General features: G+C 44.9%; 2 protein-coding genes across 2 annotated transcripts; both read left to right on the forward strand.

Annotated features, from left to right (window-relative positions):
• Positions 1–573: 573 nt before the first annotated feature.
• TBPL2 (TATA-box binding protein like 2) lies at positions 574–6,077 on the forward strand. Its single transcript, XM_029964260.1, has 7 exons — positions 574–739; positions 773–959; positions 1,692–1,779; positions 2,030–2,121; positions 3,010–3,177; positions 4,167–4,261; positions 5,998–6,077. The coding sequence occupies exons 1-7, from the start codon at positions 592–594 to the stop codon at positions 6,075–6,077; spliced, it is 858 nt and encodes a 285-aa protein (XP_029820120.1). The 5' UTR covers positions 574–591.
• A 2,756-nt stretch (positions 6,078–8,833) lies between these two features.
• Positions 8,834–26,436, forward strand: ATG14 (autophagy related 14). The gene is made up of 10 exons (XM_029964158.1): positions 8,834–8,946; positions 14,063–14,125; positions 14,261–14,303; positions 14,718–14,799; positions 18,901–19,138; positions 19,894–20,123; positions 20,764–20,881; positions 22,038–22,128; positions 22,253–22,338; positions 25,366–26,436. The coding sequence occupies exons 1-10, from the start codon at positions 8,834–8,836 to the stop codon at positions 25,670–25,672; spliced, it is 1,371 nt and encodes a 456-aa protein (XP_029820018.1). The 3' UTR covers positions 25,673–26,436.
• The last annotated feature ends 357 nt before the right edge of the window (positions 26,437–26,793 follow it).

Consider the following 26,793-nt stretch of genomic DNA (forward strand, 5'->3'; position numbering starts at 1 on the left):
AAATCAGCCTGGTGACCTCCAGCAGCTGAGGAATAAACTCTGCTGGTTCTGTGAGCTGCTGCCCTCTGTTGCACAAACCCAACGCTGACACTGTCCCCTGCTAGCGGGGAGAGGAAATGGCAAGAATGTACAGACTGGGAGGTAAAGGCAGCCAGAAAATGCCAGCTGTCTTCCTTGGAAAAACCGATGAGCAATTATGTTGGTTGTGTGCATGACTGAGGTGTGACAGTGGCTGTGGAGGGCGAAGTGCCAGCAGGCAGATTGTACCTGCAGTCACTGCTGAAGGTGTGTAGCATTTCTCAACTTGGGGTGTCACAGGGGTACTCCAGACTGCCTTTGAAGTGTGGTGGGAAAATGCATCTCTCCATTATAAAAGTTATCTGGATTTTTATATGCTGACAGAGAAGCAAAGGATGCACTTTCAAGTCTTAAAACTATTCTTTGCTATAATTATGTATTGGGAGGAAAAATTACTGAAATGTACTTATTGAAGATTAATCTTAATTTGCTCTCCCAGTTAATGTTTTAATACAAGACCCTTTTTCTTAATTCAAGGATGACTTCTCAACTAGTCCTCACCTGTTCACTCCCATGAGCCCTTATGATGTGGAACTTCCAAGTCAAACAATCAAAGATGAGTTCGGTTCTCAATTTAATCAGCCCGAAGAGCTCCATGCAGACTTCTCCTCTGTGGACCTCAGCTTTCTTCCAGATGTCACCCAAGATAACAAAGAACAAAGTCTATCTGAAGATGGTCATGAAATGCCAAAAGAGCTCGATGTGCCAGTACCAAAAAATGAGGACAGCGGTATCTTCACGGATGAAAGCAGCTTCTCAAATCCAGATGTGACTCAGCCATCTCCTGAAACATCTGGGATGTGTCCTCATCTGACTCCAATGACTCCTGTGACCCCACTGTCATCTGCATCAGAAGGCTCTGGCACACTTCCTCAGCTACAGTAAGTTTTTCTGTGTTATATATGTAGCATATATCGTAGCCGTGGGCTTGCTTGAACTGCAAGGTGCTGCTCTGATTTCTCACTCAGAGAACGTGGCAAACATGGTTTGGTCTGAAATGAGCCCAACCAAAAAGCTACAGGGGCAGTTATTGCTCTTGGAGGGAGAGGTGGAGCAAATGAACTGACAAAAACATAAAGGAGGATTTCTTCCAGCAAGGAGAATGTGAAGGATGACAGCAGACTTCCAAGGGTTTAAAGTTGTCAGTCTTCTTTTTTCAAGAGGAGAAACAGAACTGAGTGCAGAGGGTTGGGTGTGAGAAACACTCCTCTTGTTAAAAGATCCTGTCCTGCCTAAGGTAGGGCAACTGTGGAGTAGTTTATATAGAAAATAACATACCCTTACCCACCTTAAGTGCTGTAGTAACTCTAAACAGTCAGTAACGGTTCAGTCCAAATCTGTGAAACACTTCAGTGATGTAGCTTTTGGAAGACACACAAACTTAGAATTCAGGGACTAATAATTTCATACCTTGTTAGATCTCAAAGTGTGATTTTGATATTGAATTACTTAAGTTTTGCCAAAAGTAGCTTAGTGCTGGAGTCGGAAAGAAGCAGGAAATCAGTTGGATAGCAAATATTAATTGGAGTGTGACTCCACAGTAAGTCCACGTTGGGGTTTGGCTCTGCCGTTGCTGGCTTTTGGAGTAAGAAAGTTCCTCTCTTGTTCCTCAGGAATATTGTGTCGACTGTAAACTTGGCTTGTAAACTGGATCTGAAGAACATAGCTCTGCATGCCAGAAATGCAGAGTATAACCCAAAGGCAAGTCTTGAGGACTCAGAGCTTTACCCTCCCTTCCTTTTCTCAGTGCTCATGGATTCTAATGGTCCTGTGACTTTAGTCTCAACTCCCCTGGTCCCAGGTGGGTGGAAAATAACTTCAGGGTGCTAAAGAAACACTTGTACAAAACACATGCATGTTGTAATAGGCTTCAAAAGCATCAGTTGTTGAAAGACTGACTAGAAATACATTCCCAGCTAAATTCCTGTGAGGCTTTCCTTTGAATTTTTAGAGGTTTGCTGCTGTGATCATGAGAATCAGGGAACCACGGACAACAGCCCTCATCTTCAGTTCTGGAAAAATGGTCTGCACGGGAGCAAAAAGGTATTTTTCTGGGTTTTTTTAACCTTCTCTCTAAAGGTCTGGGTCTTGCAGCCGTGCCTATATTCTGATGGAAAAATGTCAGGAAATCTCATCTGAAGTACCTAGCAAAGGGCTGTCACAATTGCAAGAAAAAGTGAAGCAGTGGTATTGAAAAATGCCTCGCTTTCTCCATGGTGGCAGCTTAGTAATTCCTGAACCATGTGCTTCTGTCCCTGAATTTAGATTGAGCTGAGCAGACATCAGCAGAAAAGCTGCTAAAATGCCCAGGAATTGTTAAGGAGTTATTTGCATTTCTCACTGACTTTTAAAGTGAGTTAGGACATAACTTCTGTCTGTCAAGTCTCTCTTCGGTGTCTGTGTTCACCAGTCAACACATCTGCCTCTAGAGAAAATGGGAATTTGAGAAAAGCAAAGTTGATTTCTGTACTCTGAAGCTCTTTTCCTCCAGTTCAGCAGCTGCCTTGTTTTTTGTGTCCCAAAACTGTCAGTGAGATAATGCATTAACTTACACTTCAGAGACCTCTTCTCCAAACCCTCCCACCACCCCAAGCAGGTGATTGTACTGGTGTCTGTAACTCTTGGATCAGCCCTGAGAAGGTGCTTTAAGGAACTGAGAAAGAAACCTCTGAAGAGGGGAACTTCTGGGTGATGCAACACGATCAAAACAGACCACAGGAAAGTGAATGTCCAAGTGCCTCACTCCTTTTATAGCTCCCTGGAGCAGTTTTGGGGATAGGCACTTGCTATTTTGAGCAGTAGTGTATCTTTTTCTGGAGCACAGGTTAGCACACTGGTGGCTCTAAACTGAATTCCATCTTGAGAGCAGAGGGGGGAAAACACTAATCAAAGTTGACTTATTTTTTTCCCCCCCCTCTGCTCTTCCCTCAGTGAGGAGCAGTCCCGGCTGGCAGCCAGGAAATTCGCACGGGTGGTGCAGAAACTCGGCTTCCCTGCCAAGTTCTTGGACTTCAAGATCCAGAATATGGTTGGGAGCTGTGATGTGAGGTTCCCCATCCGGCTGGAAGGCTTGGTTCTCACTCACCAGCAGTTCAGCAGGTACGTGGCAATCAGTTACAGCCCTGTGCAACTCGGAGCACTGTCTGCAGCTCCTTGAGCCTGGTCCATGCCCTCACTCCACTGTGAGCCTTTAATACTAAGGGAGCCTCTGAACTCCCAGCAAAGCAGATGCCAATCTGCAGGGATAAGGCTTCCAACCTTCAGGCATGAAGCCAAACTGCACTTGCAGAATACAGAAACGAAACCACACCGTGTTTCTGGGACGTTGGTTCGGTTCTGCTTGGATGTCCATTAGCCACCCACCTGAAGGAAACCTGTAGCTGAGTGATGGGCATGCTGTGCCTGCAAGGTGGGCTTGTTCAAAATTGGTTATTGCCATCACTGAGGAAAGGATGGAGATTTCGGCACTGACAAAAATCACAATTTGGTTGTCTTTTATTAGCACTGCATCTAGTAGTTTGCATGTAATTTGGGAGCTAAATATATATTAAAGATTCATGCTTGGCTGTCATCTTAGTTGCATGAGATGCTTCCTAATAAGGGCTCTTTGCAGCCTGGGAAGGATTTACTGTGAGGGTGGGGAGGCCCTGGCACAGGTTGCCCAGAGAAGCTGTGGCTGCCCCATCCCTGGAAGTGTTCAAGGCCAGGTTGGATGGGGCTTGGAGCAACCTGGGATAGTGGAAGGTGTCCCTGCCCATGAGATGATCTTTAAGGTCCCTTCCAACCCAGGCCATTCTGTGATTTGGGGACTGTTTGAAGGTTACAATAAAGATTTCAATGCTATGAAAAATCAGAAGTGGCTCAGAAATCTTTAAAAGTAAGCATGAAGATCTCCCACCAGCTCCAGCTGGAATTAAGTGGTTTCTCTTCAAGATGTCTAAAGCCTGACCTGCCTTTCTCTGAGTAGCTATCTAAAATCTGTGGGGTTAATTACTCTATTGTTAATACACTTAAAGAGCACTTTATTCATACAACACTGAAACAGTTTGTTTGCATTTTACTAATCTTACCTGCCTGCTTTGAAACAGCTATGAACCTGAACTATTCCCTGGCCTCATTTATAGGATGGTCAAACCACGGATAGTGCTGCTTATCTTTGTGTCTGGAAAAGTTGTACTGACTGGTAAGTGGTCTCTCTGAATATCTGTAGCCTAGTGCTACTTTGTCTTCTGAGAAAGCATTTGAACTGAACATTAGCTAAAAGTATCTTACCACAGTAAAGCCTCTTACTGAACTTTTTAATAGTGCCTACTGCTGCTTATCTGTGTTTTCTGCAGATAATATCAGTATTGTTGCACTAGAATCTCCTATTGCCTCATGTGGAGTCTCAGATTTCCGTATTACTTGAGTATTTTTACGTTATTCAAAGCATAATGCCACATGTCAATGCCAACAGGACGCTGGCATGCTGTAACTGCTCAGGCACTTAAATAGGAACCTCACAATGAGCGATTTAAAATGGCTTGGACAGGAAGCAAACTTCTTAAAACGCTTCACTGACAGCATTTAGTAGGGATTATCAGAGGAAAGGGTGGAGATCTAAGAACTTTTTTTTTCCAGACTGCTTGGCAAAACACTCGTGGGGCAGCAGCCTTGCTGAGTAAGTGTGCTCTCAGATACCTGTACCTCATCCCAGGTCAAAAAAAAAAAAAAGGTGAATTCCTGAGTTTCTAACATATTCTTTTTGGGCAGCTCATGAAAATGCTTCTAAAAGGTAAATGGGATTTGTTCCCAGAAGTTCTGAATGCTGTATCTATATTCCCAACACAGCTTTGAGACATGTGGAAGACCATAGAAGTGCCAGCCTTAGCCAGGGATTCTCAGAGTCATAGATCAGGAATGAGCTCAGCCAGCTGAAGTCTGGGGCACTCTCAGTATAAAGCTTAAATACTTCCCCCTCCAGTGTCCCACCACCTTCTTAGGTACAGCAAAATCATACTGGCCAGTTCCATTCCACTGATCCAATTAGTGTACCCAAAAAAAAACCCAAAACCAAGAAACATCCTTGAGTGTGCAGTAGGCCCAGAAGCACTAAAGTAGATCCTTTTCTGTGAACACTGGGCCCAGCTGCAATTGCAAAATTGAATTTGATGAGCTGTGAGGGTTTTTTCCCCCCCTAATCAAGGAAATAACTTAATAGTAACTTTACTTTTAAAGTAAAAGTTGTGGTAACACAGATGAATTAGTCATGTCCAAGTGAGGACATGAGGAAAAGGCTTGCACATTCAATTTGAGCAGGGCTTAATTCAACTTTTAGTTCATTTAAATGCAGTTTTCTTGTAATTGATAGAGTAGTGTCAGTGGCAAGGAATGTTCCTGCCTACAGCAATGCAAGACTTGGTGGTAAAGATTTGCTTGCAGTACCATGGAAGAAGCTTTGAAATCATACATGCCCTAACATAGCTTAAAAATAAAAAATGCTTCTCAGAGCTGGAGTAGGAGAGTTCTCAAACTGTGGATCAACTTCCAGTATTGCATAAATGCCCTTCACTTCTTGTTTCTACTTTTCCACCTACCTTTTCAACAGGCAGAGCTGTTACTCGTAAGCAGGTAACACCTTGGTGGTTCTCAGTTGCTTTCTTCTTTCTTCAAAGCCAATGTTTTTCCACCTGTCAAGAGCAGAAAATTGCTGTTTTGGTTCCACAGATTAAACAAAACTAATCTTAAAGCAAAGCAAGCTGGAAATTGCTCTTTGAGGTGGCAGAAGTATGATAGAAATTCTTCCTTAAACTAATAGTAATGTGCTTTTAAACCCCTGGGTTTCTTCATGGTTTGTGATCTTACCATATTCAGATACTTTCAATATTCTGTTAATTCATGGTGGAGTTTTTGTGGGTTTTTTTATAAATGTCTTTTTAGGAGCAAAAGACCGTTCTGAAATCTATGAGGCGTTTGAGAACATCTACCCCATTCTAAAAGGCTTCAAGAAACCATCATAACATGGCTCATAAAGCAATTCAGAATAAATGCCCAGGTTTGTATTACTGTGCATGGAACACAAGCCAAGGGTATTCCTGGACCCAGTTGTACAGTTGTGGATCATTAAGCAAATGATGGATTTCTGAATGCTGTAAGTGCTGATGCCTTTCTTTAGTTTGTGAAATCTTCTTTTCTTTCACCAGTATCTGTCTGTAATTCACATGAGTTCTGACAGCTTCTGTCAGGCTGAAAGACTTGCCAAATGAATGTACTTTTAAGTGCCATCTTAATATGCCTTCTATTAAAAGTATTTTGTAATAGGAACATTTCTCTTCCCCTGTTGAAGAGGTGAATCCACACTGCACTTCAAACTGGCTTTATCAAAATTCTCAGCTCTAAGTGTATTGAAACCTTGCTCCTGCAATGTTGTATTTTCATGTTTAAGCTCAAAATACATTATTGTCTATAATACAGGTTACAAAACCCAACATGAGTTTATTTCAGTGTTTAGAGGATGTGTCCTGAATCCCTCTGATCCTACTGGTTGGGTAAATTCTTGTGTGTGTGGGGTAGGATTTCCTATTCCAGAGAAGACATTCAAGGCCTTCACTGCTGGAATATACCTAGAAAGGGTGTGGGTGGAGGGGTAACTAATTAAATCATGTAATTTGACATGACACAAATTAGATTTTTAACTAAATGGTACCCGCTTGTATTACTGAAGTCCTCTCAGATGATGGAAGCTGTTCTTGTCTGCACCAAGCAATCTTAAAACTGGATTTGAGGAAAATACAAAAAGTCTTGGATGCTCAAGACTTAATTATCTGTATTATTTAACCAGAGCTCAGGCAATGGCATTACATAAAATTTGGTAGTTTTGCAGCGTTTCTTGTACTTTGTTTTATCTCCAAATGAACTCAAGCCTTTATTTTCAGAAGGTATCATGCTCAGAGTGGTGATTTGAGTAGGAACAGTGCAAAGACTGTCCTGTGGCTGTTCTGGAACCTTCTATGATTCCTTGGAAGCAAGTCAGAACAGTTTTTCTTGTGTCCTCCCCTCTCTTCCTCCTGAAGATGTGATATCTGTTGGGAAGCACCACTAGAGGTTGCTGTTAGATGACTTAAGTGCAACCCAGGCCAAAAGCTACCTCTGTCCTTGATGGAATTACACAATATGGGCTATGGCTCAATACAGAACAGGGTCTTGCTGGGTTTAGTTTCTCTGTCACACGTTTATTTCTGATTTGGTGAGGGTGTGATTGCACCTTCTGTGTCTGTTCTTTGTCTCACAAGTGCTTTTATAACTATCTCTTCTCCAGAAAAGAGTTTGAAAAACTTTGTGCACTTCCTCATGATAAACTGGTCTTAACTGTTATCAGTTTCTGGGTCACTGTTGAACTGTGGATTTCCACACTCAAATCTCTTTTAAACACAGGCTTGCTTTTCTGTTTGCTTTCTAATGCTGGAGACTTTCCACAGCTCTGGGCTGGACTTCTATTTGCACTCTATTATAACTTGAGTTACAATAATATTTTGTAAGTGAAGACAACCTGGTTTTATTGGAATTCTGGGAAAAAAGATTCTGGATTATCTAAGATGAGCTGCTTCTTCGAGAAATCACATTTTACTTAAGAGCTTGCCATGTGATTTCACTGGTAAAATTAGTGCTCTTTAAAAGCACGGATAAAGCCTTTTCACTGAACTACTGATTAACTTAATGTTTGCTATGGTAACTCTTGTCTTCAAACCAACAATCTTTGTTCTACTTTCCATAGTGCTGTTCCTGCTGGTGTTTGATAACACTTGGAAAGGGAAACAATACAGGCTTGGTAGGCTGGGAGTTGCTTTACAAAAAAAAAAAAAAAAAAAAAAAAAAAGAAAAAAAACACAACAAATACATCCAGGGCATGTTTTGTTGTGGGGCTTTTTATTGAAAGGGATAATATATTGCTTTGAAAGCTAATTCTGGCTTGTGTGAACTATGTCACATTATATGTCACCCTAGGGGTTCCTTGCAGATACAGAAGGGGGAAGCACTTCAAACTGACAGCGGTGGGGGTGGGGGGTGGAGATTAGACTGGATATTAGGAAGAAATTCTTGGCTGTGAGGGTGGGGAGGCCCTGGCACAGGTTGCCCAGAGAAGCTGTGGCTGCCCCATCCCTGGAACTGTTCGGGGCCAGGTTGGATGATGCTTGGAGCAACCTGGAACAGTGGGAGGTGTCCCTGCCCATGGCAGCGGGTGGAACGGGATGGTCTTTCAGGCCCCTTCCCACCCAACCTATTCCGTGATATACGGATGCAGAGGAGTGGGCTCTCTGCCCCTACACACGAGCTGATCATACGTATTTAACTCCTCATTCTGGCTCCAGCCGTGGAGCTGAGGTGAGGAAACCTCTTCGTCTGTCACTTTTTTTTTACGAGGCGCATCAGTATTTGCTACTTGTACAGCTGGGTTTTGATATTATTGTAGATAGAGGGACGGGCTTTCATCAGCATCCACGGTCCCCACAGCAGCGTCAGTGACCGGCTCTGGCGCAGATGACTCTGCGGAGCCCCGGCGACCAGAACACAAGACACCGCCCGCTCTGGAAGCAGGGCAGGGGTGGTTTTTATTCCTTCCGCGGAAGGAAAAGGCGGCAGTTTTATGTCTGAAGCAGCGTTTTCCCCGCGGAGCGCGGCCCCCCGCCCTGCCTCCCCCGCTCCCTCCCGCCGCCTCAGCGCCGCTTCCCACAATCCCCTGCCCGACAACAGGGCCCCACGTGACGCGCGGCCCATCATGGCGGCTCCACGGCCGCCGGCCGCGCCGAGGGGCCGGGCGGGGGGATGCGAGCCGATCGGGGCCGGGCCCTGCGAGGCGCCGACGAGGACGCCGAGGAGCTTTACGTGGCGGTAGAAGGCGGTGCCCGCTCTGAACCCACGCGCCGCCGCGCCTCACCTGCGCCACGTGCGTCCAGAGCGGCGACTTCGTCTCTTCGACGGGCGCGACTACCGAGAGGTACCCGGCGGGCTGAGGGCAGACAGGGACTCCGCACCCTCTCTATCAGCCCTATGCCGCCCCCCCCGCCCCGGATGGGGGGGGGCGGGTGGCTTAGTGCTAGCGCCGTTCCCCGCTTTATCCGAATGGGCTGGGGGGCCGGGTGTCCCCCGGGGCGGGGAGGTAAATGGGGTTCGGGGGGCTCTGAGTGTGGGGTGAGGGAGCGGCCCTGGGGCTGCCTGGTGGGGTCGGGCGGAGCAGGACCCTCGGCAGGTTCCTCTTATTTCTATTAAAATAATAATAACTGTAATAATAGTTAACAATATCGCCTTGACTGTCACTTAGTCAGGTGTAGCTCTCAGCAGGTGTGCCCGTGTCGGTGTAGCCCCAGAAGCTCCAAACAATTCAGGGCAGAAAAAGACCGGCGTATTAAGTTATTTTAAATGTGTTTCCTGTTTTTGGCAACTCGCCTTAAGCTGGCGGTTTTCAGCATCGTTAGACAGAATCAGAAAGGTGTGTAAGAAAAAAAAATAAACATTTTCTTGTCTATATAAATAGTCCTTATCGTGGCCCTCCTTTTAGGATTATAAAAACAACACTCTGCTAGAGTTAATCATGGGCTGTCCTGCCCCTCCTGGAGCACTGAGGATGAGTGCTATGGCCATAAACAAATTTTCTCATTGTGTGACTCAGATGGCTCCTCCATTGCTGTCATTCACAGCGTGGCCATCCCAGATTCTTGAAAAGTCTTCCAGTGCCACGACTGGAATAGCTCTGATTCTTGGCTGACACTTGTGTTCTTGGTCCTTCACTGGTGGCTTCATTAGCAGCTGTTGGGAGCGATTCCTGGGGCTATTTTGGGAAGGTGGTGAGCAGTGTGTGCTGTGGTGGTGCCCTCGATCTGAAGGCTTGTTGAGTCCTGAGAAACAAGGGGCCAGTGGTGCCTTTCTCCCACTAACATCCGTGGGAATGGGTAAAGGATGTCAGCCAGTGTGAGTCAGCTTGGAAATCTGAGACCTTAGTCTGCCACTGGATGGGCTTTCTCTTTTTTTATATATATAGAAACTGTGTTATAGAACCACAAGCTGTATTTAGTCTTTCCAGAATAGGTGGTAAACTTGTATCTGTGTGAAACTGCTTGGGGTTGTGTGTAGCTTCCATGAAAAAATTGGGTTTGGAATTCAGAACATAGACCAAGGGGGGTTTTTTCCTGCCTCTTTTGTAGCCATAAGATTTTGGCTAAACATCAGGTTTAATTATAGAAATCCAGTTGTAGCCTTTGTTAGAGTTGAACCACTGTTGTTCTGTATCAACCAAGCTTTAAGAAGTCTCTGCCCATCAGACAAACGAAGCCATAAAGAAGCAGCTTTAGCCAAAGTATGAGAAACAACAGCTTGTTGGGAAAAGAAGACCCTTTTTATCCTCCTCATATCTTCTCACATGACACAGGATCAGCTTTTCTGTCTGATAGTTTTCAGCATCCTCCTGAGCTGCTTTCACTGCCCCATTTGTCTGTAACTAGAAAAATCTTCTGTATATTTATACTGTGTTTCCTAACTGCAGGAATTTAAGTCTCTTTATTTTTTCTGCCTTTATTCCTCCCTTCTGCCTGGACATCACAGTTCCATCTGTGGGGATCACTGCTCTTTTATTATTATCCCATGGCCTCCCTACACGCTCGATTTCCCCAGGCTTTGTTTCTCCTCCTGCTCAGAACTTTCCACGAATGAACTGCAGAAGTGCAATTCACTAAAAATGGCACATTTATTTTGATGAATTAAAGGAAAAACTCACCTGTGTGAATAACAACACAGTGTGAACAACCTAAGTGTGCTTGATGGCAGGGGGACTGCTCAGTGTAGGCATGAAGCTCTGTAAACCTTGGATTATTTTTTAAACTGTGCTTGAAATAGTCTGTCTGCTTTCTTTAATTAATATTTTGAATGACCAGTGTAGGAGTGAGACACTTCTGAGGCCAGTTTTTCTTGTTTCCCCTCTGAATGTCTTGAATGTCTTGGGATGTGGCCACTGAAAGAGGGAGAGAAGTTTTTCATGGTGACCAAAGCCATGCAGGGACAGGTGCAGGGAACTGGCTGGGTCTCGGGTTGTGTTTACTGCCATCGTTATTTATTTGTTTTATGCCTTCTAGTAGTGCCTTGGTTAATTTTAGATCAGCTGGTGCTGGAGGAGGCTGACAGGGTCATGGCAAGGGCTTTGCTGGGTGACCTGGTGTGAGAAATTCAGGATGTGGAAGTGTATGGAGGCATTTGGGCTTCCTATTTGTCTTTTCTAAGTGTTACAGATTGGGGGGAAAAAGGATCCTTCTCTTTCTAGTGAAAAGTAAAGAGAGCGAGTGTCACTCCTTGTATCCAACTGCAGTTTAATTTTAGAGTTTTCTTGTAGTAAGACAAATTATTTCATGGTCTAATTGTTTCAGGTTTCGCTGGACTAATTTGTGTGCTAATTTTTTTTAAAAAACGCTCCAGTAAAATTGAAGTTTTTCACCTGTCTGGCAAAAATCACACCCTGTTATCTGTGAGGGGGGAGAGACTGAGGAGCTGCTGAGATTAATTATTGAAGGAGAGCTACAATTAAGGATGAGTAGTCCGGAAGTCCTCCAGTAAAATAATCACTGACATTCTTCTTTTCATTACTAATGTGTTGTCTGTTCCAAAAGCCAAGCTGGCATCCTGGTGGTGGTGTCAGCTCAGAGACTCTTCTTCCTCCCAGGAGTGTCCCCCAGCCTGTCATAGGGATAAATTCTCAGAGTGTATTTCACAGACCTACTGAATTGCTTTGCTTTATGTGTCTTCAGATGGCAAAAGCCAGAGACAATATGATTGTCTGAATTCTTTAGGCTGTGGGTTATGATTAGGAGTAGTGACTTTTCACAGCAAGGGAGTTTTTATTATCGTGAATATGTACAGTAATATTGCTGCCCTTAACTCCTTCAGCATTAATCAACTCCTATAGATTAGGAAATCTCTCCTTCTGGTTGCTTCTCCCTAATTATGAACATGTGGAAATAAGCCAGGTAACCCTAGAAAATCTCAGCTTAATGTGATAAGACTTGAGGAAAGAGAAGCATTTAATGGGTAATTTGAGATGTTCTCCCCTCTCGGTTTACATTTTATGGGAGTTCCTTTAATAGTTCATCTGAAGTTTTGTTTCTGTGCCAAATGGAAAGGCTAAAGATATATAAAGAAAAATGAGTTTGCACGATGAGATGCAATTAAAATGGGAGCTATATAAAGAAATGGAAATGTTTCCTTAGGAGAAACCTGCTGAAGAAGTTGGTAGGAGCTGTTTGACGTCACGTGGTGAGCTGTAACTTTTACAGGCTTTCACAAATACTTCTGTCTCCCCTCCACAGCAAGAACTTAATTCACTCCCAGGTTCTTGACAGTTCATTCAGCTTTTTGCTGATGTGGGGGACGTGAGTCGGGTCATTTTTGTTCAGTGCCCATTAATCCAGCTCTGAAAACAAGGGCTGCCAAATTACCCCAGCGCTCCCTCGCTGTGGGACTGCTGAGCTCTGTGTTTCTGGGCCAAGGGATTCTTTGGTTGCAGCCAAAGGTCTCAGGGTACAGTAGGTGTGCAGTGCCCTGTGGTAAACAGGAGGCTCTTGGAGTGCCTGTTGTCATTCCCACGATGACTCCTGGGGTGAGGACACACAGGAAGAACTGGGGTGAGCAGCTGGGCTCCAGTTGCACCACATTCCTCTGGCTCACGTGTGGCCTCTGGCTTTTATGCCAAGCACCTGCGTTTGGTTTTGGTTTGTTTTGGAAGGAAAACAGATATTTTTGCTTGACTACAGAAGCAGCAGCCAGTGGTTTTGTTGTTCTAATGCTAATGTCATCTGGAAGGGTGATTACACGCTCTCTGAACCCAAAGGTAGCCACCAAGGTTTCAGATTTCAGCACTTGGAGGAAAGAAGTGAAGCAATTCAAAGTTTCACCCAAAATCAAACCCACAGATGAGCAGAGAGGGAGGCCCAAGATGCCATCCTGTCAGGGCTTAGTGTGTTCTTCTTTCTGAATAAAGATCCCTGAAATAAAGGACTTGTTGGGTTGTAGGTAAAATCATAGAATCATGGAATGGTTTGGGTTGGAAGGGACCTTCAAGACCATCTTGTTCCAACCCCCTGCCATGGGCAGGGACACCTTCCACTAGACCAGGTTGCTCCAAACCCTGTCCAACCTGGCCTTGGACACTTCCAGGGATGGGGCAGCCACAAATATTAGACTTCCATTAGGATGAAATTGTCAATTCTGCATAGAAGGAATTGTTTTTCGTACCTGGACTTAACCCAGGGTGTGTTTTTGAGGTGCAGGTCAGGACAGTGCTGTAACACAAGCACAAGAAGACAAAGCACACTTGCTATTGCTTATGTTTAAATCTCTTGGCTCCCTCTTTTGCTGTTTGCCCTGACCTTCACCTTTGTCACTTCTTGCTTTGTTGTAATTTCTCCATCTGCATTGTTCATGTTTTCTTTAGATGTATTTCCCAAGACACTGTGGAACATGGAGGGGGTCAGAACGTGGCTGCTGCACGTTCAAAGGGTGAAAGCACAGGATGAGGAATCCTAAAAAGATTCCTTTCTGATCAGTTCTTTGCAGTTCCTATACCTCAGACATCCAGTGAAACAGAGCTGAAAACAGCCATTTGGACTATCTGAGATAGTACTCTAAAAACCTTTAGTGACTAGAGAAATTAATAGTACTATGTTTTTCTCAGTACACAAAGTATTGACATTTCTAAGCTATAAATCTAGATATAGCAGTAATTTACTTACAAGTTTGTTAATCCAACACTGATGTTTCCTCATCTTAGAGGTTCTGTTGCAATTCCAGTGAGACACACACTCCAGAATTCTGCAAGAGTTTTATACATTTAGCCATTAGTTCCCAAGATGAAGATAGATAGTTGAGGTTTGGAGAATCCCACAAGCTTTGGTCTTTTTATCTTTTCAGACAACTTACAAGTGTTGTATTGTGCAAAATATCAATAAAAGCATTTAATCTCTTCCAGGTTTTCAGACAAGAAAGAAAGGCTGATGCATCTTAAAACCAAACAGAGAGAATTCCAAAAACAGTAAGTTGAAGCTATTAAATGAATATAAAGTCTAAGAACTCTCATAAAAGCAAAACAGTCTTTCTAATGTGCTGTTGCTGGAGACAGACCCAGTCCACATAGTCATAAAACTTTCAATCATGTTTTTTCCTCTAGTGTTTTGAAGGCCATGGAAGGGAAAGAGATAACTGATCAGCTGGTGAGTTGTTCCAAGTGTCCCACGGTTTTTAAACTCTCTGAATTCCTGGATCTCATAGTTTAAAGTTACAATTTACCTTGAGGGCATTGTGTGGCTTTCCCAAAAAGCCTGTTGTAAGCAAAACTGAAATTGGCTCTGCAAGCAGAGTGCTCCAAACTGTCAGGATTTTCATTTCTCCCTGAATATTTGTTCAATAACTAATTTTCCTGATTGGCTTCATACTAAGCATTTGTTTTGTTTGTGGCATTCCTCTGTGCACAGAACACTATATGAAATATTTAGTTGTTTGATCCATTTAAGAGCATCCTGCTACTTGTGCCCTAAAGCCTTTGTTGTTAATTATTAGTTGGTGTGCTTAAAGTCATTTGTGCCCCAGAGTTGCTGAATGTTCTTTTTGTGTTTTTTTTTTCCCAGAGATGGAAAATAATGTCTTGCAAGATGAGGATTGAGCAGCTGAAACAGACCATTTGCAAAGAAAATGATGAGATGACAAGACGTGAGTAATGCCCCTGCTTTTGGGAAGGGAAAAAACTCCCCGTGCCTTGGAGTGAAAAATCAATTGAGGTGAATTTGAGCGTTTGGTTTTTTGTTTGTTTGTTTTTAAAAAAAAAAAACGGTGAATTTCCAAACCATCGCTCCTTAAATCAACTTGAAGGCAAATCGGTGAGTGGATTTTTAGCCTTTTCATGCCTGGGTTTTAATTAGCAAACAGCAGGCATTATTCAGCTGGATGGAGATCCTTTTGCAGCAGCTTTAAAAGTAAACGCTCAGCAGCCTGTGACTTTTTGGCTGTGTCCCTGGAGATGGCTTTATTCAGTGTAGTGTTTCTGATCACTTCCTCTTGATAAAGAGGAGCAAACAGCTCTGCAGCTGTTACAGATTTCGTGAAACTGCTGAATTTTAACCCACACCTGTCTGAAAACCCGAAAATCCTACTCGAGCAAGAGTCACTGAAATACAGTGTAGGCTGGTGAGCTCCATTCAGAAACTCCTTAGATGTTTTACACTAAATTTGTAGGGTCAGTTTGCACCACTCCTTACAACCTGCATGCAAAAGAAGTAGAGGAAGCATATTCAGAAGCATATTGGTGGAATCAGGGATATTTTTATGACTTGGAATTCAAGAGGAATACAGAGAGTGGAAGCAGAGGCATAACCTGAGAATAGTTATAAAGGAGTAGCACAGGCTTGCAGTGATCACAGCAAAAAGGCTGAGATGCAAAATGATCTTCAATTAATAAGGGGCATGGATACTAACAATAGGAAATGTATAATAAGTAAAAGGTGAAGGAGTAGACAAGTCTGTTAATTAACAGGAATGAGAGCAAGTAACAGTGCAGAGGAGTCTGGAGCATTTAGAGCTGCCTTTGCTTCATCTTTCCACAAAGCAAATGTCATCAGCTGCTTAACCAGATTAAATTTTACATCATGAGAGGACTGTAGGTTAAGGAAAGGAAGCAGACAGCTAAATATTATTTTGGTTGTGTCAGCAAGGCCTTATGGAAGTTAAGGAACAGGCTGAAGTAGTCTGGAGCACTTGGAAACACATGAGAGAGGATGTCCCAAGAAACAGAGTGAAAACAGTCCCTGTTTTCAAAGGATGGAGGAAGAAAGAAACATAAACTGATGACACAGTCATCCTGTTATAAACCTGTGGGCACTTTGCTGTTAACTGGAAGATAAGATGGGTAAAAATAGGCATCACTTGGTTATGAATAGGTCTGGGGATCAAGTGGTGTAGTGGAGGATGAGGCAGAAGCTGCAAATAACTTGGATTTGGGCACTACCTGAAACTGTCTCTTGAGCAAACAAAGACATTTGTTCTGTAATCCCTGCAAACTTGGCACAAAAGGTTAGAAAAGCTGCCTTCAGAGAGTGGTGACACTGGTCAGACTGAGGAGATGAGGCAGGTGGAGCTCAGCAGGAGCCAGTTCTGGCCCAGTTCTGCTCAGTATATCCCATAATAGCTCACATGGTAGAAGAGAAGGTGGAGTGGAGGAAGCCAAGGTGGATGATGATATGACTTCTGCAGAGAACAGAATCAGGTTCAAAATCATGCAGATAAATAAGCAACGTCATCTGAAAAGGACAAAGTTGAGTGCATGTTGTTTAGGAAAGAGAAGAATGAACCCAAAGTGGGGGATGCTGGTGAGATTTGGCAGGGAAGGATCTGGAGAATTGCAAATTAAATAAAAATTAATCGATCTCATGCTGCTCCAGAAAGGTTCAGTCCTCATTTAAGATGTATTTAAGATGGAAGCAGTTGTCCTGCTGTGCCCAGCATTGGTGTTGCCTCAGTGGAAGTCTGGTGTCCAACTTGAGCAATTTAAGAAAGATACAGATCAACTGGAGAAAGTCTGGAAGAGAATATTGGGAATAAAACACAAGGAAATGGCTAAGAAAATTGATGTTTGGTTTAGAGAATGGGAAGGCGAAGAAAAACAAGCTTTTCAGTAGGTAGAAGATTATTATTTTGGAGATCCGGACTATTTTTTATCCTGGGAAGAAAGGAAAAGAGGAAATCAATGTGACTTTGAGGAACTTAGTCCCCTTTTCTCAAAGTGCAGCTCTGAAGGTGGCAGAATGTTTGCAACAACCAGGGAGTGGAGTTCCTCCTTTCTGCTCTTCTATGAAGTGCATTATCTGCAACTTCTGCAACTTCTCTTGATTCACAGTGAACTTGATTAGACTTAACCTACAAACTGAGCTAACTATTGCCCAACTAACATGTTGTTAGCTCAGTTACACCAAAATTGCTCTTGCAGATAGACCTAAAATTAACTCTTGCCACGAGTAGCCAGTAGATCAGGAACCCAACTTGGTTCACTTGGGCCACAGTAGAAAGTGTAAAAAAGTTGTTTCTCTTCTCTTGGATGTGGCATAGTTTAATTTTCCTGAAATAAGAACAATTTCTAGAACATTGGCCTCCTGCTTTTGGGGTCGACTCTCCTGGAGACCTGAATAACTGGCACTTGTTAAAATAATGTTTTAAAATCTGTGTGTGTTTGCCTTCTGTCTGTGGAGAACAGTTCAAGGAGACAGGCTGGCAAACCCCTGGCAGAGCTCTCTGGGCAGAGATCAGTGTGCCTGGGCTTGCATTTATCAGCCAGAGCAGGCATGTGGGACAGAGTGGTGTCCTGAAATACTCCTGGGGACAAGTTTTAATCACCTCATAAACTGGGTCACAAAGCAGAGGTGCTGTGGGTAGAAAAGGACAGTTGTTCCTGCACTGGGACTTCCAAGGAGGAAACGTGTGTGCAGTGATCTCGCCTGCTCTCAAATAATTGCTGTTGGACCTGCAGGGAAGGGAGTTCACTCTGTGAAAAAGTAGCCTTTCAAGTACCTGAATGTGAAAATTGAACAGATGGATGTTTTCTTCCTCCTCTGTCTCTTATTCTTTATGCAAAGAGAGAGTTTGGGAATATGAATGCGAGCGTTAATTGATTTTCTGTTGGCGTAGAGGAATGCTTAAAGGAATTGCTGCTGACACAAAGGGATTATCAGAGAAAAGTTGGTTTTACTACTGCTTCTCTAACAGGGGTCACTTATTTTATGGACATGAGGAATATTAGCTCTTATCTGCAGGAAGAAAGTATTCTCACCACCTTTAGTTTGGGACTTTGCGTCTCCCACGTATCAGATCTTCCTTCCTATCAGACACATCATGGATTGCAGCAGGTCAGATGACTGGAAATAATGTCCTGATGTTCAGAGAAAGCAGCCTCTGTGCCTGCAGGGTCAGGCACCCTTCAAACTCGGGTGAATTGAGAGTTATAGACATTTATTTGGAGAGTGTGGAAGAAATCTTTCCCTATGCTGCTGAAAGGTGGCTGACTCTCTGTAGCACCACATGTTTGTTGGAAGCATTGCTGCAGTCAGTTATTTTTATAGCAGAATCAGCAGATCATAGAATCACTAAGGTTGCAAAAGACCTCTAAGATCATCAAGTCCAACCTTTGATGCTTCAAGATGCTCTTGAAGGATATTTTTCCAAGCCTGATGCATGGGAGTGAATCCGGGAGGTTGCAGCACTTCAGTACGTGAGCACACTTCTCATTTTGGGACTGGAAAGGGAGATAGCCAGCGTTCCCTGTGGAAACAAGGAGTCTGCACCCTTGGGATCCAAGTGCTTTAAGAGCACATCCATGAGTGTGAAGCTCAAATAAGACACTAACAGCAGCAGAGGTGCCAGAAATGGTGAATGAAGATGCTATCTGCACTTGATTTTGGCTGCAAGCGGGGCCTGGCATTTTGGCCAGCGCCGTGCAAACATGTACAGTCAGGCTATTTCTGTCAGGATGATTACCTCAGAGTTTAATTAAACTGGGAAATCTTGGCTTTTCTGCTCCAAACCCAAAAATAGCTGGGTAGAAGATAGGGAAAGAATAATCCCAGTTGCAGTCTCATTGGAGACCTTCAGAGAAGATTTAGAAAAAAGTTGTGCCACCGAGCAGCTGGAAGATGTTAGTAGTTTAGCAGGGTTTTTCTGTTTTAGGCTGCTATAGGTCTTGTTTCCCATAAATATTAATAAGGCTTTATCTCAAGCTTTACCACAAGCTCCTCTTCCAAGGATAACATCTGCTGCTGCTCCCAACAGACACGGAGGGGCTGCTGAGGATCAAGGAGGAGAACCAGAAGCACTATCGCCGGGCTCAGCGGCACCAGGAGAAGAAGGAGAAGATCCAGAGGCACAACCGCAGGCTGGGGGACCTGGTGGAGAAGAAAACCTACGACCTGAAAACCCAGTATGAGCACCTGGCAAACCTGCGCAGGACACACATCCTGGAGCTCACCTCGGTCATCTTCCCCATTGAAGAAGTGAAGACAAGCATGAGGTAGGGAAGGCTGATCCTTTTGGGCTCATTTGGCTCGCCTTTAGACACCCAGAAGTGAGTCGTGTCTGTCTAAGGTAGAGGCTCAGGCTCCCCTAGCATGGGGGGGAGGGGAGGTGTGTTCCCCAAAGATAGAGGTCCAGCACAGCAGGATCTGGAGGTACTTCCTTCTCCCTACTGAATGATCTGAGCTATGTGTCCAGTGTTAAACTTCCTTAAAATATGGATTCACATTGCTGGAAGTGTCCAAGGCCAGGTTGGACAGGGCTTGGAGCAACCTGATCTAGTGGAAGGTGTCCCTGCCCATGGCAGTTGGGGTGGAACAAGATGAGCCTTAAGGTCCCTTCTGACCCAGGCCATTCTGTGATTTTACAAAAGTAAATAATTAAAAACCCCCAAATGAAGGAAAGTAGTTTGAGTAATAAGGAGTTTTGCAGGACTGCCTCTACAAGCATTTTGCCCTCGATGATTGGAGCAACCTGGTCTAGTGGAAGGTGTCCCTGCCCATGGCAGGGCGTGGGAACAGGGTGGTCTTTAAGGTCCCTTCCAACCCAAACCATTCTGTGATTCTTACAAAAACCAACCAATTAAAAACCCCCAGAACAAAAGAAAGTAGTTTCGGGAATAAGAAGTTCGGCGGGAGCGTTTTCCAGGCGTTCTGCCCTCGGTGAAATCCAGCTCGGTGCCTGCTGAACACATATCTGATCTTATTTTTTTTTAATTTTTCCTATCCACCCCCTCTCCCCGTTGCCCTGCAGAGACCCCGCGGACGTGTCGGCCGAGAGCGACAACGCCATGACCTCCAGCACTGTGAGCAAGCTCGCGGAAGCCCGCAGGACCACGTACCTCTCCGGGAGGTGGGTGTGCGACGACCACAACGGGGACACCAGCATCAGCATCACAGGGCCCTGGATCACCCTCCCCAACAACGGGGACTACTCGGCCTACTACAACTGGGTGGAAGAGAAGAAGACCACGCAAGGACCCGGTAAGGAGCAGGGCCTGCTTTTTTTAGGCACCTGGGACACTCCAGAAGCCTTGGATGCCAGCAGGAGCAGTTGGCAGGTCCATTTGTTCTCACCCAAATTCTGAGTCGGAAATAAACACCAGTATGGGGATTATAGTGGGCAGGTTCCCTGCCCAGTTGGAACTGGGTGATCTTTAAGGTCCCTGTGGCTGCCCCATCCCTGGAAGTGTCCAAGGCCAGGCTGGATGGGGCTTGGAGCAACCTGGGATAATGGAAGATGTCCCTGCCCATGGCAAGGGGTGAAACGAGATGAGCTTTAGGGTCCCTCCCAATCCAAACCATTCTCTGATTTTATGACTAGTCTCCTGAACCCCTCTTCTGCAGGAAATGCTCACTGGGACACACAGCACAATGTAATAGAGAAATAAAGTTAATTATTCACAGTTTTGACATGGTTCACATGCCGTCATCTTAACAGGAATTCCAAGAATTACTATTTTCTTCCAACTTCTGACAGATTTCACTGTAAATGATTGCTAGATTCAGGCTGTTCTCCATACTTACAACTGACATTTTCCAGGGTAGACTTCAGTAACACATTAACACACTCACCGAGGCTTCATTTAAAACCAGAATTTCATGTTGTTTTTATTTCTTTTAGATATGGAGCATAATAACCCTGCTCATACCATCAGTGCTGCATTGTGCTATGCAACTCAGCTCGTTAACACTTTGTCTCTCATACTTGATGTAAACCTTCCCAAGAAGCTCTGCAACAGGCAAGTAAACACAGGAGGTGAATCAGTGGCCAGTTTGGGCTGATCCTAAATCAGTTTGGTTTGGGGAACGAAGTCATGAATTGGAACAGATATTATGGTAACATTGATGGCTTGTGAATTTTTGGGCTGTTTGAGGAAAGCAATAGTAGGATTTTAGACCACAGTTAACAGTCTTTCCTTTTTTACCTCCTGAGAGGGTAGACCAGTCATCACAGTTGGAAATAACACCTTTCTCATTGGTGTATTCAGCATCATCAAATTAGAAATGAAATATGACAAGTCCATGAATAGCACTTTTCATTTTTTTGGACCCCCCACTGTGCTTCACAAAAATCCCAGCCCAATTCAGCAGCTCTTGAATAGCTCTGCTCCATTCTGTACTGTAAAGCAAGGCCTTATAATATGCCAGGACTGTAATTCCCTTTGGGATAAAACACCCGTGGGGAGCATTCCTGGCTGCCATATCCGGGAGTGCGTTGCACAAACCCCGTTTGGGATGAAAAGCACTGTTAAGTTTTTGATGTCTGTGTGGAGCAGATGGATTTGTACAGGAGCACTGAGGGAGCTGTACACCTGATCAGTCTTCCAGGGGTCTCAAATATGCTGCTGAAATTCTTTTTAAGCGTTTCAAATAGTGGGTTTTGAAGTGAGGGCACAAAAATTGTGTGGGGGTTTCAGCTTTTCCTTCCACCCTGTGACAGGGGGTTAGGACTGGATGATTTTGAATGTCCCTTCCAACCCAAAACATTTTGTGGTTCTGTGATTTTATTTGGGTCACCAGCCTTCACAGAAGGGAAAGGTTGGGAACAGGAAATGATGCAAGGTTTAAAAGGAGACCTGAAACAGTTTGGCCACAGTGGATCTTTGGGTTTCATACAGTTTACACCACCTGTCCTGTGGAAACCGGTGAGAGCAGGGCAAGCAGTGCTTGTTGATAAAATGCTACCAGTCTTGCCAGGTGAAAAATTAATCTCCTGAGCACTCTAAAACTGGCTGTACACTCTAAACAAGTGCTCACTGTGAGGATGTTTACTCCAGGGTTTGTTAGGAAGCCAGGGCTTTCTAACATCAGAATGCTGATGTCTCCAGCAAGTGTATTTTCACAGCATTTTGCTTTCTGTGTCTTTATGTGTGTGTGTGTGTGGTGTTTTAACAGCGAATTCTGTGGAGAGAATCTCAGCAGACACAGGTTCACACGGGCAGTGAAGAAGCTGAATGCCAATATCCTTCACCTTTGCTTCTCTCAGGTAGGGGGAATGCACATTTGGATTTTTTTAAATAGCTTTTAAAATACCACCTGTGCCTGCTGGTTTCCTCCAGGAACTGATCATGTGTTTTCCTTTTTTTTTTTTTCTTCCTTCCCCTTGGCAGCATGTAAATTTAGATCTGCTGCACCCACTGCACACCCTCAGGAACCTTATGTACCTGGTCAGCCCAGACACTGAGAACTTGGGCAGGTAAGGAAAGCAAAATCTCAAATCTCTTGTGGCTGAATCCCTTCTGAATTTATACCTATGCCTTTCCCAGAGAGGGAAATTCAGGGTACTTACAGGAGGAGACAAGAGAGAACAGGGAAAGGGTGTCCTGAGTAGGAAATCAGATTCCAGAGACGTGTGTTTGCTGTGTCTCAGCGTATGGCAGGCCCAGCTGGAGGCTTTGGTAGCTGATGATGGAATTATTTCCCCCATGCCCAGAAGCAGGAACTCCTTCCCTCCAGGGAACAGCAGCACATATGCCAGGCAGCCTTGCCATGCTCCAAATATGACCCTGCCCACGCCTTGCCAACATGTGAATACCTGAGAGCATCCAGCAGTATAAACCCTGACAAGCATCCTAGGCAGACCTTTCCCAAAGTACTCCCAGTCAGTGAACTCCCCAGACCAAAATTGACACTTCAAATGATATTAATTTATATGTAAATTAAGATTAAAGACAACTCTTCTGTTAACTCAGTACGTGACGAAAAGAACGTCAGTTCCTGGCCTTGCACACACCAGGTTTAATCATCTTTTTTTTTTTTTTTTGAACTTAAATATAAGGAAGCAAACAACATTGATTTCCCATTGGGATAATCCAGCCACAAGTCACTTGTTCCTGAGACAGTCTGCAAATATTTGTTTGATGTGACTAATGCTTTATTTCCCCCCTTAAACGTAGTGTTCTGAAATCTCCTTTTCCACTTTGTTCTCCTGTACGGATCTAGTTTTATTCAAAAACCTGCAGTGCCACTAAGAGGAACTGCCTCTTCCCACTTACCTTGTGCTCTCTGGATATATCCTTACTGATTCAGCCCAAAGACATGGGGAGCCAGATCTTTGTAATACAGCTTGGTTTGGGGAAAAAAAAATATCTGTGCTTACTGCTGCTTGCCTGAAAACAGGGAGAGTGCAGGAAATACCCAGAGGATGGAGAACTGTGTCCTGGAAAGCAGCTACTGTAAAAGGTCCAGGGGTCACAGTGGGTACCTGTGCAGGTGTCACAGAGCTCCAGGTGCATCCATTGGGTCCAGGTAGTAAAAGAAGGGGTCACAGGAGAGTTGGATAAAATGTCTCCCAGACTGCAGAATGGCTTTAGAGACACCACTGGGAGCAAAGGGTATGAGCTGGTTGAAATGAGGCACATGTGCTTAAAACACAGATTAATTACCCACGAGAATGAAGGTGGGGATTCTGCTTCCTTCTGTCATCCTCCCAAGGCTGGATGAGTTTCTGGAGTGGATGCTGTCACCAGGCAGGAGTCACTGGGCTCAGGACAGGGAGAACGGGTGGAACAGAGTGGCCTTTGTCATAGAGGAGGTCACCTGGGATGATCTAATGGTCCCTTCTGGCCTCAAACTTGATGACTCTCCTCTCATGTTGCCTCGTTAAGCAAAACACTTTGCCAGGAGGCAGCGCTCCCATTCCTTCCTGGATTATGAAAGGGGAGTGTTTGCCTTTAATTTCTAAGCTGGCTGCAAAGTTTGCAGCAACCAGCTCTCTGTCTTTTCCTTTAGAAAGGAAAAGATACCTAAGCATTTAGTTGCCTGATAATCTCCTCTATACACTACTGTTTTCATATACATATAATTCTGCCAAGCTTTAATTGTCTGGATTAAAATTTTCCATGCTAAATCGCTGCTTCAGGCTCCTTCTCCCACTAAGGCTGGAGAAACACTTTTGCCTGTGTTACAACAGTTACTGTATTTTATGGTTGGAGTTGGTGATCTTGGGTGTCTTTTCCAACCTAAATGCTTCCATGATTCTGTGAAATTCTCTCTCATGTTTCACTGAGCAGCTTTGGAATGAATTCTGGTAGGGATGCTGCTCACTGTGGGGAATGTGCCTTTCTCTGCTTCTGTGAAACCCTGACAGTCTCTAACCATGGGTCACAGGCCTCTGAAAGTGCCTGCTTTGGCTCAGTAAAGGTAATTCAGATTTGGGCTGGAGTACAGGCAGCCCAAAGCAGTGGGATGGGGTGGGATGCAATCGCTTCTCCCACCAGGCAGTGGCAGCAGGGAACTCAGAGTCATTGTGCAGGTGGGTTTAACCAGGACTCCTGGAGATCCAGCCCATTGCCCTTGCTCAAAGCAGAGCCAGGTTCTCAGGAGTGGAGCATCTCTCACATGAAGAAAGGCTGTGAGAGCTGGGCCTACTCAGCCTCAAGAGATGACTGAGAGGGGACCTCATCCATGTCCATCAGTATCAGAAGGGAGAGAGCCAAGAGGGTGGATGAGGCTCTGCTCTGTGGTGCCAAGCAATAGGACAAGACACAACGAGCAGAAACTGATGCACAGGAAGTTCCACCTGAATATGAGGAAGAATTTTCCTGTGTAGGTGACTGAGCACTGGAACAGATTGCCCAGAGAGGGTGTGGAGTCTCCGCTGCTGGAGATATTCAGATACCATTTGGACACAATCCTGTGCCATGTGCTCTGGGATGACCCTTCCTGAGCAGGGAGGTGGGACCAGATAACCCACTGTGGTTCCTTCTAGCCTGAACCATTCTGTGGTTTTGTGTGGTGGCATTTGGAGCATCTCCAGTGGAGACCCCACAGCCTCTATGGGCAGCTGTGCCAGTGTTTGACCAGTCTCATAGTGAAAAAGGTGTCAGGGTGTTGCTCAGGGTGAGGTGAGAAGTCTCCACTAGTGAGTTGTGCCAGGTCTCCTAAGTTAGAGAGACAGAGCTGAGCCATCTCACCTGGCCAGGGCTAGTGCTGGAAATGAAAGCTGTTCCACATCAAGCTGAGATTCTCACCAGTGGAGCTCTGAGTTATCATCACTAGTGTGTGTTCCACTATCCCTGCCAAAGCAGAACGGCTCCTGCTCCGTGGTCTGGAACCCTGTCACTTCCTTGGCCAAGTGTTTTTGTTTCACCACTGTCCTAACACAGCTCTGCAACCAGCGAGTTTCTCCGCCAGCTGATAAAGACCAGGGGTGTTTGATCCCTCTGCTGGACCCGTGACAGAGCTGTGGCATTCCTAGGGCTCACTGTGTCCGTGTTCACAGGTCTGGGCCTTTCGAAATCAGCGCTGATCTCGAGGACTCCATGGAGTTCGTGGATCCCAGCGCCGCCGGCGAGACGGACGAGAGCGGCGACGAGCACGTGAGCGACGAGGAGACGGACCTGGGCACAGACTGGGAGAACCTGCCGAGCCCCAGGTTCTGCGACATCCCCTCGCAGCAGGTGGAGATGCTGCAGAGCCAGAGCACCCAGGTGTCCCAGCCCATCGCCAGCAGCAGCGCCGGAGGGATGATCTCGTCGGCCGCCGCCTCGGTGACCTCGTGGTTCAAGGCCTACACCGGGCACCGCTAACCGGGGACAAAGGGTCACAGGAGCTGTGGAAGGAACCCCTCCCCGACAGTGCTGTAGGAAACCTTACATATTCAGTTAAGTAGTGCCTGGAACAAAGAAGAGGTCAAGGACTTTCGTTTTGTAAACCGAAAAAAAAAAACCAAACCCACACCTTTTTATTTACCCAAGGTGACTGTGACGGACCCGTTTTGTAAATTAGCTCCTGACGGATTCTCTGAGAGCACTTGGTGTCTTGGTTCTGTCTGCATTGAATATCGAAGGACCCAGCAACCTCCAGTTCTACTTTCTGAAGAAGACACAGATTTTGGAGCATTTGGATCGGGATGGGCGCAGAGGAGGCCGCTCAGGGCGCGGTCTGGACAGTGGTGCAAATGCAGTTCCCACTTTCTTAACTCCTTACAGGGTTTTCCTTTGTGTGTGTGTTTTAAATCTGTCTTGCATAATGCAGAAATGCGTATTTCTAAATTTTTTTCATTCAGGACATGAAAATTATGCATTTTTAACATGTTTTCTAATCTCTGTTGCCATATTTTTAATACAAAGAATCAGCATGGGCAGGGAATTCACACAGCAAGTTGCTCTTGTTTTAGATTTTGGTTGTGAATCTTTTACCCAGTTTTGCCGTAGAAAAACTGGCTTGTTTCATGCTGTTTCCACTGGTAGGTGTTCTAGAAGTTTCGTGTTGTGCTGTCCAAGGCACACAGGCTCTTTACTCTTAATATCATACACCAAAGAAACACTGGACGTTCTCTTCGCTAGACCCACATTCAATGCTGATCCAGGATTGTGTTGTTGCAATAATATCCATCCCTTCCGACACCGTCTCGCCACTTCTCAGCATTAGAAAAACCTCATTTCAAGCCAGTTTGGTGAAGTCACACGCTCTCCACACTACATGTGTTTTTAACCCTGTTCTACTTTATGTTTTGGGGGGGAGGGGGGTTTGTTTACTGAATGCCAAGAAGTTTGATTTCATTTCCCTGGCGCAGCTGGCTGGTGAAACCACGGGAAGTGGGATATGCTGACAGGTGCTCCTCCCCTTCCTCTGCCTTGTGGGATGGAGCACTCATGGATAGGGCTGCTCAGCAAGACTCCCAATGTGCAGTTTACATTTAGGATTG

Source organism: Manacus vitellinus, unplaced genomic scaffold (genome assembly GCF_001715985.3).
Source record: "Manacus vitellinus isolate BGI_N305 unplaced genomic scaffold, ASM171598v3 scaffold_6_pilon, whole genome shotgun sequence".
NCBI lineage: Eukaryota > Metazoa > Chordata > Aves > Passeriformes > Pipridae > Manacus > Manacus vitellinus.

Excerpts from the sequence above, each read along its gene's own strand:
- TBPL2 (XM_029964260.1), top strand. The coding sequence starts at position 592 with ATGAGCCCTTATGATGTGGAACTTCCAAGTCAAACAATCAAAGATGAG. Across the intron at positions 960-1,691 it reads GGCACACTTCCTCAGCTACA|GAATATTGTGTCGACTGTAA; the intron begins GTAAGTTTTTCT and ends CTTGTTCCTCAG. Across the intron at positions 4,262-5,997 it reads TGGAAAAGTTGTACTGACTG|GAGCAAAAGACCGTTCTGAA; the intron begins GTAAGTGGTCTC and ends ATGTCTTTTTAG.
- ATG14 (XM_029964158.1), top strand. The coding sequence starts at position 8,834 with ATGGCGGCTCCACGGCCGCCGGCCGCGCCGAGGGGCCGGGCGGGGGGA. Across the intron at positions 14,304-14,717 it reads AAGAGATAACTGATCAGCTG|AGATGGAAAATAATGTCTTG; the intron begins GTGAGTTGTTCC and ends TTTTTTTCCCAG. Across the intron at positions 22,129-22,252 it reads TTCACCTTTGCTTCTCTCAG|CATGTAAATTTAGATCTGCT; the intron begins GTAGGGGGAATG and ends TCCCCTTGGCAG.